General features: G+C 38.2%; 1 protein-coding gene across 1 annotated transcript in view; it reads right to left on the bottom strand.

Moving 5' to 3' along the window:
- PLCE1 (phospholipase C epsilon 1) overlaps positions 1 to 14,663 on the bottom strand; it is a 132,445-nt gene that overhangs the window by 3,462 nt on the left and 114,320 nt on the right. Inside the window, exons 21-29 of the mRNA XM_083364144.1 lie at positions 12,853 to 12,970; positions 11,563 to 11,694; positions 9,547 to 9,834; positions 7,029 to 7,192; positions 6,082 to 6,343; positions 4,873 to 4,991; positions 3,297 to 3,425; positions 1,433 to 1,642; positions 30 to 191 (exon numbers count right to left, since the gene is read on the bottom strand). Coding sequence (XP_083220270.1) covers positions 30 to 191; positions 1,433 to 1,642; positions 3,297 to 3,425; positions 4,873 to 4,991; positions 6,082 to 6,343; positions 7,029 to 7,192; positions 9,547 to 9,834; positions 11,563 to 11,694; positions 12,853 to 12,970 — 1,584 coding nt within the window. The remainder of the gene's footprint in view (positions 1 to 29; positions 192 to 1,432; positions 1,643 to 3,296; positions 3,426 to 4,872; positions 4,992 to 6,081; positions 6,344 to 7,028; positions 7,193 to 9,546; positions 9,835 to 11,562; positions 11,695 to 12,852; positions 12,971 to 14,663) is intronic.

The following is a 14,663-nucleotide window of genomic DNA, read 5'->3' as shown; positions in this document are numbered from 1 at the left end:
GGCACTAGGAGCAAAACAATTGGTTCTACCTGCTGGATTACATCCTGGGCTGTGCTGAAGCAAGGAGCCTTGATGACTGTCCGAGGTTGCTCAGGGGAAACATCATGAACTTGAACAAAGAAACTATCATCTTCAGAGACTGCGAGGGCATCGTATTTTTCCTCCTGACAGAGATTCCTTGTATTTAAACTCTAGAAAAAAAATATTTTAAATATTAAAGAGCATCTAGGTTTTCAAAGTAGAGCCATATCACTCAAGAACCACAGAAGTTGCTCCCTCAAATCTCTTCTCCCTTCTTTATGAGGGGGGTCCTTGGTGCTCTTTGAGCTTGGCTGTTTTTTTGCAGACATTTCATTACCCAAACTAGGTAACATCATCAGTGCAAGTGATGAGATAGGCCAGCACTGATGATGTTACCTAGTTTGGGTAATGAAATGTCTGCAAGAAAACAATCAAGCTCAGAAAGCACCAAAGATACCCTAACCCCCCCCCCCCAAAAGGCATCTTATATCCTAATACACAGTGAAGACTATGAGTCTGCATACCCAATTGCCAACTGCAATAATTAAATATAAGCAGTAATTACAAAACAAGTATCCAAGGCATATATTAAAATAGAAAGTAAAACTGCAGAACCAACCATGTCCCTACTGAGATTACTATAAGATTAAAAGGAAATTTGGGAGTATACTTCTCTCTTCAATTATGTATCAACCAATTATGACCAATTATGTATCAACATAACCTAAGGGACATGGTGGCTCAGTGGGTTAGGACGCTGAGCTTGTCGATCAGATGGTCGGCAGTTTGGCGGGTAGAATCCCGAGTGCCGCGTAGCAGAGTGAGTGCCTGTTACTCGTCCCAGCTTCTGCCAACCTAGCAGTTCGAAAGCACGTAAAAAATGCAAGTAGAAAAATAGGGACCACCACGGTGGGAAGGTAACAGCGTTCCGTGCGCCTTTGGCGTCTAGTCATGCGGGCCACATGACCACGGAGACGTTCTCGGACAAACTCTGGCTCTTTGGCTTTGAAACAGAGATGAGCACCGGCCCCTAGAGTCGGAAACGACTAGCACGCATGTGCGGGGGAACCTTTACCTTTACCTTATGTATCATCATGGGATGTTTTTAAATAACTGGAAAGGCTCAGATCACAGGGGGAAAAATGCTTTTAGCTTTTATTCCATGCCGTAATGCACATCTCCAGGGCAGAAAAAAAGAATCTTAGAATGCAAAATAACATCTTCCGAACAACTTTGCATATTTCATTTAAGTGCTTTCATTAAGAGTGCATAACAATCCAGCTTCTTTATAAGGCTGGAATCTTCTGTACAAATGCCAAGAATAATTTCCAGCCAGCCACACATGCTGTTTTTGTCACTCCCCCAGTTCCCCAATACTATCAGCAATAGATGTCAAGGCAAACAGACTCACTTCCTCACGCATTTTAAAGATAATTCTTCCAACGTAGCCTTCCTCTGGGAACCAGCTGTTCAAGAGCTGGACAAGCTCTTCCTCAGGGCCAAGTACCCTCTGGAACGGTGGCTTCCTGTGCTCATTTCTGTCTTTAGATATGAAGCATTTCTCCTCCATCAAAAAATAGTCAGTGGGATAGTTTCCAATGCCATTCGCATTAGCCAAAATCTAAAACAGAACCAAGGGGATAATTAAAATGGCAAAGGAATGAAAGTTCAATACTAAATAACCTCCTGTACACGAATACGTATTAATGAATTACTCAGAGGGTCTTTCGTAGAGTTTTGTACGATGTAATACAACTGATTATTTTAAGAGGCAAATGCTTTTGGATCCTGTGTTTTGTTCAGTCCGTCTTTTGCCAAAATATTTATTCAGCATCCCAAGATAATAGAATGGAAGAGCAATCTCCCAATCAATTGAAGGATTTTCGACTTATGAATTTGGCACTTTTAGCTTTGGCTCCAGATGGAAAAATACATGACAAGCCAAAGTCCTACAATGAAGCCGATTTGTCTGGCTGTGAGGGACAACTCATTTCTCACACCAAAAACGTATCCTACAAGCACACTTTAGGGATTCAAAGAATTATATTGCTGCCATCACCACCAGTTTTTTCCCCCCTATAGGATCTCTCAGTCTTTCTGTTGCCCTAAAACAGGATTCTTCAAACCTGGCCCTTTTATGACTTGTGGACTTCAAATCCCAGAATTCCTCAGCCAGTGTGCCTGGTTGAGGAATTTTGGGAGTTGAAGTCCACAAGTCATAAAAGGGCCACGTTTGAAGACCCCTGCCTTAAAAGCTTGCATCACTTTTTAGTATCACAGAATAATTGACAATTAAACGTTCACAAAACCTTTTTGGCATCCCTGTAGTATAGGCAGTGATGGTTCCCCCCCCCCAAAGATGCTTCATTTTAGAGTTCTATGATTTATCTGATTCAGACGACTGATTACAACGACTGCAGTTCCAATGAGCGAAGGGGTAGGCAGGAAAAGGTCTGGCTGAAGCCTATTTAATTGATTATAAATTTATTCAATTTATATTTTTCCTCATTCACCAGACAACTGCAACATGTCAGCTCTATGAAATTGAGTTTGAAGATAATTATTGGCCATGATGTGTTCCAGGTTCATTTTTATCTAATGAACGTCTGGCTGAACATTTCTCTATGTCAAGATAGTAAAGAGGGAGAGAGAGGAAAAAAGAATATATGCAAAAACCATTTTCTGACTGGAGATTGGAGGATGTGACTAGGGAAGAGAGAAGGAGGACAACTGCATACATGTGTAACATGTTCAACTTAATTTCATCAGTGCAAATGCAATTTCTTCACAATTACTAGAGAGGACAAAACAAACTTCAGCATTTATTTTGGCCTCATAAGCTCAATGCTGTTCTGGGAACGGGGTGGGGGGGATGAATTGTTACATTGACAATTAACAATTCAAGGCAATCAAAGAAGACTCTTGGGGGTTTTCAGTTATACTAAGGATTTTTGCCAAAGAAATTGTCACATTTTTTTCCACTACTGTGAAGACAACGAATCACTGTGCAGGGCTTGAGTGCATAATGAGTAGAACAAGCGAAAGAAATCAAATCAACCTTTTTTCGGGGGGGAGGGGGGGTTTGTTGCTCAAACCAGCATACAGATGAAAGAGCAGAACTCCAACGCCTGTCATAACCACCATTTGTTCAGCACCATCATAACTTCAAATGGTCCTTGGAACGAATGACGGTTGAGAATTGTCTGTGGTATTGGCTACGTGCCTCTTCATATTTTAAGAATTCAAGTGACTTACTTATTTCGTGCAAAACTTACTTCATGCAAAAGCTGAGCTACTGTAGTTCCTTGCCTTACAGGAAAAATTGTGAACGGTTCTGGACCTGGAACGCCATGTATGGTGACTCTGTACACTGCAGCTGCTCTGCATTCTGTTGTGCTGAATTGCTGTCCAAAATACACGCACCAAATACACGCATCAATCATAATAGAGCTGGAAAGGATCTTGGAGATCATCTAATCCAACCCCCTATACAGGACACCCTATATCAGGGGTCCTCAACCTGGGCAACATTAAGGCTTGTAGACTTCAACTCCCAGAATTCCTCAGCCAGCAAAGCTGAAACAGAACCTGCTTCTGTATATGGTAACACATTGCACTCAACTAATATCAGTGCTAGACACTGCTTAATAGCACATTCTAATTTCATAAAGCCCAATTCATACATCAGGACAGATTTCTCTAGGCAAATTCTAGGTACAATGCAGAGAAAGAGAGACTCAAGAATGGGTCTCAGTGGGACAACTTGCCACGGACAACTCTCCACAAGACACTTCACCGTGGGACAAGAGTTACACTAATACTGAAGAAATGAAGGAATAGAATCATTAAAAAATGATGCCAAAGGAGGGACACAATGAAATGTGACTGAAAAAAAATGAGTCATTGAATTGTTCTGTGGCGAGCAAACCCATGGCATGTTGGTCATGTGAGTCAGAATTCATGATAAAGTAAGCTATGATTCAACATTATTAAAAATAAGCAAGGATAAAGAATAGTCAGAAAGACTAAATTAACTGAATTAATTCAAATAAGTAAAAACTCAATAATTTGTCATATGAGGAATTGGGTAAGGCTTAGGGAACTGGAGAAATACAATTGCCTGTTTAACAATATATAAACACTAGAAAAAAATAAACTATAGTTGCTATAGTTTTATATGAAATAAGGAATGGTCAAAACAGAAGTTAAGAATTAATCAGATTATTAGATTGTAAGCAAGTGCTTATCTCTCAAGCTGAAAAGTCAGAATTAAGCCTACTTAACATTGGGTGACCTCTATCTCTAACTTTACTTTTCCAAAAAAGCAATAAAATTAAAAGAAATACACTTTATATACCCAGAGTTTAGCCCAGTTATTCAGCAAGTCACACAGAAGAATTATATATAGAATCATAATATGGTCACATTCTATCTCCTAAGCAAAAAATCATTTATGGAATCAAACTACTAATTCAAGGCACATCATAGAATTTTATGATCCAGTGTTGTCTGATATAGTTGCAACATTAGAAAGGCTGATAAAAGGTTAATGAACCTCTGGTGTTGGTAGCTGATATTCAAACAGGTTAAAAGCCACAGTATGTATAATGGAAATACAGTTTGTGTGAATGTTATTAGTAGACAATTACAATTAGCTTTGGCAAGAAGAAAGAAAGAAAGAAAGAAAGAAAGAAAGAAAGAAAGAAAGAAAGAAAGAAAGAAAGAAAGAAAGAAAGAAAGAAAGATCCTTAGGTGCCAAGGCTATTCTGTTGGTTGTATAGGAATAGATTGAGCATCATAAATTTAATTGTCTACTAGAAATATAGTGCTAAATATATTTTAGTTAATTACCCAAGAAGTAGGTACAGCATTCAAACAAGAATTTTCTTCCATTCTTCGGCTGTTAATAAACAAACTGGAGATTTCTAATGCTTCATTGTGCAGGTTTCGTAATTGGAGATGTCTGTAACCTTAAAGAATTTATAATTGGAAATTGCAGGTAAAAAACAATGAAATAGAGTGTATTCTTAAATATACACTGCTCATATCACAATCAGGTAAACGAAAAAACAACTAATGTCCTCTACTCTATCCAAGTTGTTTTTCAAAGAGCTCGTCTTGAAAAAGATTCATTATAAAAAGAGTATTCTCTTATCAAAGACAAATAAAGAAATTCAGAGTGGCATCAATGGCTGCCCATGAAGTTAAGTTGCCTATTCACTTGTAGAGCATAAATGGCTAAATACTGCACAAATACTGTGAACTATGCTGGGTAAGTTCCTCAAAAACAGAGTTGAGTGATGACAGGTAGCATCTGTTAAGATATTTTGGAATTAATTGTTAGGATATTTTGGAAATAGGCTATTTCAAGTACAATTAAGAGGGTCAGCATGTTGTGAAACATGCACACAGACTAATTGGTGTACATATTGGAAAGGAAGAAACTCTTTTGCAGTCTAAGAATTCCCACCACATCAGTGGTCTTCTGAAATTGAACATCTTCTAAACAATTAATCTCTGAATAGCTAAATATCCTCATTCTTTGTTACGTCCACGGTCCCTTCCAGCTCTATTCTATTCTTCTTCTTAATATGTAATAGAGGCAGTTGTGCAGTCAGGACTGAACCAAAGACTTACCCTAGCACTTAAATCTTATAAATTAGATAAGTTTAAAAAAAACTTTATATTTTATGTGGAAAGAATACACACGAATTCCAAATCAAAAGCCATTTCTCAGGCATCGAGAGATATTGCTATTTATACTGTATCTCTCTCATAAGGCATTAGTTGCATGAAATAAAATCTGCGTATGCTGCAGCATCATTTTTAGTGTTAACAACAATCTGAATTTGTGACCAAACATTATTTTCCCTACAAGTAGAATTGTAAGGTAGGAAAATGCTGAAGGCACGTCACTTATTTTTAATAAAATATCTCAGCAGGGTATGTAAAGAGAGTAAGAGCCGAGCTGGTAATACCTGCATGCATTTTCTTCTTCACCATTAAAGCAACAACTATTAGACAACCTAGTCTGGGCTTTGCATTCAAGCATTACCTTACCTCTTTTTAAAGCTTTCAGAGGAATTATTCTCTGAGCCATCACAGTTGAGGAATTGTTTTCCACGACGGCAAAACGAAGGAATACTAGATCCTCAAAGTGAATCCGGAAAAGGAACTGTTCATTCCACATGGGATTTAGAGTATTGCGATGAATCGGTTTGGTGCGGAAATGACAGCTATCCAGAGGCATCCCAAGCACATCAAGTTCAATGCATGGGCTTCCTGCGCTGTTGCTGGGACAAACATTTTGTCCGGACACAATCTGACACATTAAAAAATAATAATAATGGAAGTTGATAACAAGTGATTTTCATACTTTTTTTTTTATTCGCAAACTGAAGAGTTTAGGAATTTCCAAACAAACAAAACAAAATGCCTACAATGATTAAAGCTCGATTTTAAAGAATCATTAAGAGGAAGCAGAAACATATAAATACATAAACACAACTATAATAACAGTCTTGTTATTTACTGCTAGCTTATTCTGATCCGTAGAACAGTATCTGCTTCTGGGAAAACACCCAAGTGGAAAATTGCTGCAGCCAGGAGGCCAAAGATCCAATGCCTCCACCATCAAATACACACACACACAAACAAAATTGGTCTGTAAATGGTATATATATATATATATATATATATATATATATATATATATATATATATATATATGCAAATTATTCAAATTGCTAATAAAGAATTTGGGAGGCTGAGCCGTGCCAAAACAGGAATGAAAGAGTTAATTAGCAAGGTCCATTCAAAAAACCTTGACAAATACTTAAACATATATATATATATATATATATATATATATATATATATATATATATATATATATATATATATATATATATATATATATATATGTTTTATGACACCATTTCCTCCTACACTCAATTGTACGGGAGCATTGATTGGTTGCTTTTGACCTTCAAACAGGGTGCACTTACTGTTAGTGAATAAATTGCCGGTTCTATATTGTCAAAATCTCGTTCTAAAGGACAAAATTGCTGATATTTGGGGCAGTTCTTATTCCAATAAACAGGTGGCTTCAGAACATATCCACAGCCTCCGTTGGCTTCGAACATTGCTGCATTCAAATGCAGGGGGAGATCTAAGGATACAGCATGCAAAATGTTACAAATTACTATACCTAGCTTTCCAAATAAAGCATATTAAAAACAGATCAGAAAAATATTTCTGCAAAATTGCAATGGTAAAATATGCACATTAATCTCGATTCCTTCCAATGTGACCACACATTTAACCTATATACATACGTTCATGCGTAGATACATACTGTAATACATAAAATTAAAATTAAAAACAATAGATTTTATTAATCTATTTAGAAAGCGTGTATGTTATATACTTCTTTAATGGCTCCATAAATTTTATTACAGATCCATTCATAGGTCCATTATTTAAAAAAAATGATTATAATGTTTATGGTAGAATTCCTTCTTGAAGAAAGAAAAATAACAAAAGTTAGCTTATGACAACTTTCTCAAAGCTGATTTTTCTTCAAAATTTAATTTGGTTTGAACTCAAGCATAATCTGAAGATTTAAGACTGTCATAAAACATACAATAGTGTAAGAAGTCTGGAAACGCTACACCAGGGGTGTCAAACTCAATTTCATTGAGGGCCGCATCAGCATTGCGGTTGCCCTCAGGGGGCCAGGTGGGTATGGCCAGGGTGGGCGTGGCCTACTGGGTGGGCGTGGTTAGAGTGTGTATGGCCTACTGGGTGGGCATGGCCAGCTCTACATCGTTCGCATCAAAGGTGCCTATGGAGGCCTGGGCAGGAGTGGGACAGATCTGAGGGTCTCTGGCAGAAGGAGGGTTTCTGGGCCAGGGCCAAGGCAGTGGGGGCCGTTCCCTCACTGTTTCCAGGATGGCTTCGTGGGCCGGATCTGGCCCCTGGGCCTTGTGTTTGACATGTCTGCTCTACACTATATGTACATCTGTATAAAAATTATGATTTTTATTTTGCTTTGTATTGCTAAAATCTTAAAAGCTCCCTTAAGGTTCAACCATCAAGTAGCATATAAGAACACTTAAACAAAAGCAAAGCTAAGAAGAGAAATGAAATGCTGATTTAGAATATAAACAGATTTGTACAGGTGAAAGCAATTATTTAACTAATCTTTACAAACCAATATCAATACTTCACCTTAAAAATGTTTGGCAGAATTAGAAGAATTTATTTAGGAAGTGCTAATCTGCACAGTGCCTTGATTATCCTAGCCTTCCCACCAGTTTGCATGCAAAATTGCAAAACCTCTCAATCAAAAGCCACTTCTAACACTCATTTTACCAAGATTCTTCTTTAATAACGTGCAAGATAAAACTGATGGTATGTAAAAGCAGTAATAGCTATTCTATGGAATATATTTTTGCAAAGTCAAAAGGATTTGTTTGGTGCAAACACACAGGATTCTTACATACATTTCTCTGTTGAGTGATGATACAGAAATATGTTTTTCTCATAAATGTCACCGTGCTAACATTGCAAATATGGAAACTGAACTCCCCCACCCATCCTGGGCATAGAACACACATCTTAAGTTGTTTCTTTAGTGGTGTATTTTTCCATTGGATACTTTGGCTGCCCTCCATGCTTCCTGCCTCCCCACTCTCATTTAGCACTGAGCTAGCAATAGCCAGCTTCAGAAAGCATTTGTGGCAGACTTATGGAAAAGTGCATTGGGCTTACAGTGCAAGGAATATAATCTCACAAGCTGGCAGAAGAGGAATCTGTGAAACCACTTTTTTCTTTCTTTCATTGAACTTGATGGTTTTTCTTTTAACTACACAGTACAGGCAGTCCTTGACTTAACAACAGCTCATTTGGTGACCGTTCAAAGTTAGAACTGCACTGAAGAAAAGTGACTTAATAACCATTTTCCACCTCTGCAGCATCCCCATGGTCGTGGGATCAGAATTCAGATGGCTTGGCATGCTGGTTCGTATTTATGACCGTTGCAGTGTCATGTGATCACCTTTTGTGACCTTCTGATAAGCAAAGTCAATGGGGAAGCCACAATCCCTTAACACAGAAGTCCCCAACCTTTGGGGAACCAGGGACCGGTTCCGTGGAGAGAAGTTTTTCCACGGACCGGAGGGGGCATGGTTTTGTATGCTGCCTGCATCCCACGGATGGAGCTTTGCTTGTTTCTGTGGACCGGTTGCCGGCATGCCACGGCCCGCTACCGGTCCGCAGCCCAGGGGTTGGAGACCTCTGATTTAACAAATTGGGTTACTAAGTTATCAGCTGCAGTCATTCTCTTAACAGCTGAGGCAAGAAAGGTCGTACTGTGGGGCAAAACCCACTTAACAAAACACCTCGCTTAACAACAGAAATTTTGGGTTCAACGGTGTTCGTAAGTTGAGGACTGCCTGTACAGTCGTGCAAGCCCAGAAAGACACTTCAGCACGAATCTAGGAAGAATCGGAGAGCCCATACCATCCGTCTGGTAGTTCAGTGCCACTAGCTGTACTCCATGGAGCCAGAATAGAAGGGGATGAGGGTTGGAGGAGTCGATGCGGGTTGCTGCCGGATAGGTTCTCAGTAGCTGGCAGGTGGTATGCTGTATCAGTTTTTGAGAATATCGCCTGCACAAGCGCTTGGCGGCGTTTTCATTCAAGGAAGAAATGTGGTAGCACCTCGGCGTCCTTATTATAGAACTCAGAGAAGTTGTGGGAAGCGGGGAAGAGGTTTCTTCCCAAGTCTGCCGTACACTATCAGAGGTTCCTAGAAAATAAGGGATACCTTCAAATGACCTTTTCCAAATGTTAAGGCATGACATTTACTTTTACCTGGTGTTGCGCTCTTCTAGAAAAACATACAGTATTAATAGGAAATAAGTGCACCATCCTTTAAAATCGTGATGATAACCCAAAGTACAATTGGCAGGTCGGTAAGGAATTCTTGTGTGCCATGACCACTTTTCTTGAAAACTTTGTTCCCCGAAGGAAACAACATTTTAAGAAAGAAAATTATAGCTTAACTCTTCAGAAATGATAAATGCTGCAGAATATATTCTTCAGAAAAACATATCCAACGGTATGCATTTTCTATTCTTTACTTGTGCTTAAATTAATCTGATTGGTGGCTGATTTATTATCTCATAAATTAAAAGCAGTAGCAATGCATGAGTAATCAGACATTTCAACAGAAAAGAATGAATCCTGGCACGTACATAAATCCCGGTGTAGATTAACATCTTAACATTCATAATTTAAATCTAAAAAACAGAAAACAGATTTTTCTTTCCTTTGGAACAAGTCTATACATCAATATACCTTAACTGCTACTACACATAGTTACATAACACTTAACAAATATTAAGCAGGGCTTCCTCCTTAACTACAGCTAGTATTAGATCAGAAAGACTTATTTGATTATATAGGAAGGAAACAAAATAGAAGTTTGAAATCCAAGCAACAGGTATTACCAATCTCTTATGGCTAAAAGATTGGCACAATTATATCAGCATTTTGGCTCCCTCTTGGAAATTAAATCTTTCTAACTGCACTGTCATTTCCTTACAAATAATTATATTAGATATAACTGGAAAGCTTTTTTCCAGCATTACCATTCCAGCATTACCATTTCTTGGAAATTTAAAGTAAGCAGGGAGAATTATCTGTTTAAATTTACTCCATATTGCATTTTCACTGTCATATTCTCAGAAACAATCCTCCCACTGCTTTTTAAAAAACAACACATTCATCAAATTCATCAAATGTTTATAAAACATCTTTATAAGAAAATTGTCTTTGCCCAGAAAGATAGCTTTAAGATGCCTAGAACCCAGGAGACTGTGAATTCTAGTCCCATCTGAGGTGTGAAAGTGGCTGGGTGACCTGAGGCCTAGTTACTCTCTCTCAGCCCAACTCACCTCCAGTGTTGTTGTTTTTGTGGGGGAAATAGGAGGAGGTAGTAGTATTAGGCATGTTTGCCGCCTTCTTATAAAAGTAATAAAGGTGGGATGTAAATTAGTTAACTAATTAAAAATAATTATACTGATATTTGCAGTGGCCCAACAGAGGTCTAATTTAGTTTCCGGTGTCCCAAAGGTGTTTTTTAATTGGGCACTGATTTAATCTTTGTTTTAACTTTTGTATTGTATTGTATTGTTATTTATATGCCCTGTGAACCGCCCTGAGTCCCTAGGGAGAAGGGCGGTATACAAATTAAATAAAACGTAAACGTAAACGTAAACGTGTGTGTCCCCCGATAAATTAAACGAAAAAGTCCAGTTGTCTTTTGAAAAAAAGCACCTTTGGGACTTCCGCTTTGTTAATTTGTAGACAATTACTTCTAATCTTCTACCAGGTCTACTGCTGGTAGAGAATCCTTCCATATGACGAGCACTGCCCATACAGAGTCACACATTTAATTTATAACAAGTAATTGAGGTATGTGTGTTGAGTTATGGAGCCTTCTCTGGAATCGATCTAGGGATTCTGACAGTACCTCTTCCAGATGCTTTTGCAAGTACGGTTGTCTCCCCTGGGCTCAGCCTTCCTGGACTGTTGCCAAAAATGGACTTCCGGCTCTTTCTTTCCTTCCCTCGGCTAGAACCAGATGGATTTAGAGTTGACAAGCCTTTTCCCATAAAAATATAATAAATAGATGGGGGAAAAATGAGTGTGAACACATTTGATCATTTCTCAGCTTTTGAAATTTCAGCTGAGTTTTGTCAGGTTATACACCGAAGGGGCCATATGGTCTCTTAATGATTTATCAACTTGCTCAGCTAATTAGCGTACTGGTTATTTCAGAAATGTTGTGGCTTGGATTCTAACTTTCATTTGTGGATTTCTGGTTGCAAAACTGCATTATTTATATCTCCACACTCCTCTTTGATAAATACCATCAGAACGGAATTCTGTACGGTTTGGAAATTCTCTGGAACATGAAGATTTAATTTGGGGAAAAGAAATACAACAGTACTTGGAAACTGAACAAAATACAGATTGTTTTTCACTTTTCCTTATTTCTCCGTGAACTAGGTGACAGACACGTACTGGCCCGACTGCATGGGCCCACATGCTTGAGATATTGTCAGGTAATTGGCTGTAAATAATTTTTGGAGGATCAACTTCTCTAAAGAAAAACAAAATGACAAAAATGAAAAAGGTAGAGAAACTTTTTATAAGCTAATAGAAAGTCCTAAGCAGCATTTTAAAAGCTACTGTTGTACAGAGATATAAAATAATCTTCATTTCCATACACAGCATTATGAAATCATTCATCTTTTCTTTAAAATTTCTACAACATTATTTTATTTTTGCCATAGGCCTTTTTTCCCCTCCCACCCTATCCATTATGGAATGCCTGATGGCCCATTTACTGCAAGTTGTCTATTCTTACTCTGCTCCGATTTCCTGTTTGCGCTCCTATCCCAATATAACCCCTCTTTTTTAGTTCTCTTGTTGGACTACAACCAAATATCTACTGAAAGGAATACTTGTGCATATCTGTGCATGAGGTCTGAGGTTGAGAGTGGAAAAAGCAATGCCTAGAAAGAATGCTTTTTGCAAAGGAAGAGAGGGGGGGGAAGAAAGGGAGGGAGGGGGGAGGAGGAGGAGGAGGAGGAGGAGGAGGAGGAGGAGGAGAAGAAGAAGAAGAAGAAGAAGAAGAAGAAGAAGAAGAGGAGGAGGAGGAGGAGGAGGAGGAGGAGGAGGAGGAGGAGGAAGAAGAAGAAGAAGAATCAACGCAAATGAACTAAATAGTCAAAGACAGTCAGGACAATGTACTTACCAGGGAATTTCACAGCCTGACAGTAGATGACAAGATCAGAGAGTTCTGGTGCTATTTGTCTACTTTCTTTTTTATTTTGGGAAAGATAAAATTCTTCACTCAGTTCCATATCATAAACCTACATCAAATCAAATAAACTTTCATTATGGTCATAGATCAACATAAGGTCTTGGGATACAATTATTTAAAAGAAGCAGAACATTTTAATTCTATCTATCTATCTATCTGTCTGTCTGTCTGTCTGTCTGTCTGTCTATCTCTATCTATCTATCTATCTATCTATCTATCTATCTATCTATCTATCTATCTATCTATCTGAATGAATAAATAAATGAATGAATGAATGAAAATCTAAAAGCTAGAAGATACCAAATATACTTACATTTCACGCACATATATATTTATTATATATTGTACACACATATATAAACACATATATACTCTCAACACATATACACATGGATACACAAACGTGGTAAAAATAAAAATATGTGGCAGACCATATCTATCAAATTACCAAGCACCCTTGTGCTGCCACCACGTGGCTGTTCTTGGGAAATTACCAGTATGCTAATTGGGTCTGCCAGTACCTTCCCCCTTTGTGATGAATTTCCTATCCTGCTTATGATGCTGTACTAGGATCCACCCCTTCTGGGTTGGACTTCCTCCTTCTCCTTGCTCCTTTGTGTTCCATCCTCCATTGTAACATCTTAACACAAGCCATGCGGACAGTAATCCTGTTACTGTCTTTTGACTGTTCTGCTACAGACACGTTGTGATCGTGATTTTAATTCCTTGTTGAGATACTTATTGGTCTGTTTAAGCGAATTTAGTCACATTTAACGGCCCTTTGCAGACAGTGAACTCATAAAGCCCCTGGTTCATCTGAAATACCTTTATTTTGCGTGTAGAAGGTGGTTACAGCAGAGAAGGTGTGGTCAGTTGAACGTGGTCGGAACCTTAAGGTCAAAAGACAGTAACAGGATTACTGTCCGCATGGCTTGTGTTCAGATGTTACAATGGAGGATGGAACACAAGGGAGCAAGGAGAAGGAGGAAGTCCAACCCAGAAGAGGTGGATCCTAGTACAGCATCATGAGCAGGATAGGAAATACATCACAAAGGGCATGATGGCAGACCCAATTAGCATATTGGTAATTTGGTAAATTGGTAAATTGGTAATTTGGTAAATTGGTAATTTCCCAAGAACAGCCACGTGGTGGCAGCACAACCCTAATGTGACAAACTAGGTGCATACCAAATGTAGTTTATTAAATTGATCACCAAACACAAGACAGAATTCATCAAAAAAAACCCAAAACCACCAAATGTTGAGTGCTGTTGCAATCCACTTTTGAGTTCAATTGATCAAAAGGGATTTAACCAAACTTAATGCAACAGAAAAGACCAACCAGCAGCAACGAAAGCATGAGAATCAAGCATCTTAAATAGATCGAAAGCGCAAGTTTATACATAATGTCTTAGAACCTTGGAATTCTAAAATTGGAAGTTTGGAGTTTATTTCTAGAATCTATGGTTCACGTTTTACATCCTGAAACATCCTTCATTAGATGCAACAAGAAATAATGGCAGGTCAAAATATTTTAAATTTGCTTCTGAATGAGACCAACTGTGAAAAATATATCACAAATAAAAAGAGGGCTTTATGTATTATGATGAAAGATATTACAACTAGCTATTTATGTTTTCTTCTAACCACCTTTACCTTTGGGTCGAAAATTTAAGAACAACCATATTATAGAACTCACTTCTAATATTGTATTGTTTTAATTTTGCCCTGTAAACCGCCCT

Source organism: Vipera ursinii (genome assembly GCF_947247035.1).
Source record: "Vipera ursinii genome assembly, chromosome: 5".
NCBI classification, from domain to species: domain Eukaryota; kingdom Metazoa; phylum Chordata; class Lepidosauria; order Squamata; family Viperidae; genus Vipera; species Vipera ursinii.
The sequence above is the reverse complement of the archived record's forward strand: the minus strand, read 5'-3'. Positions and strand labels throughout refer to the sequence as shown.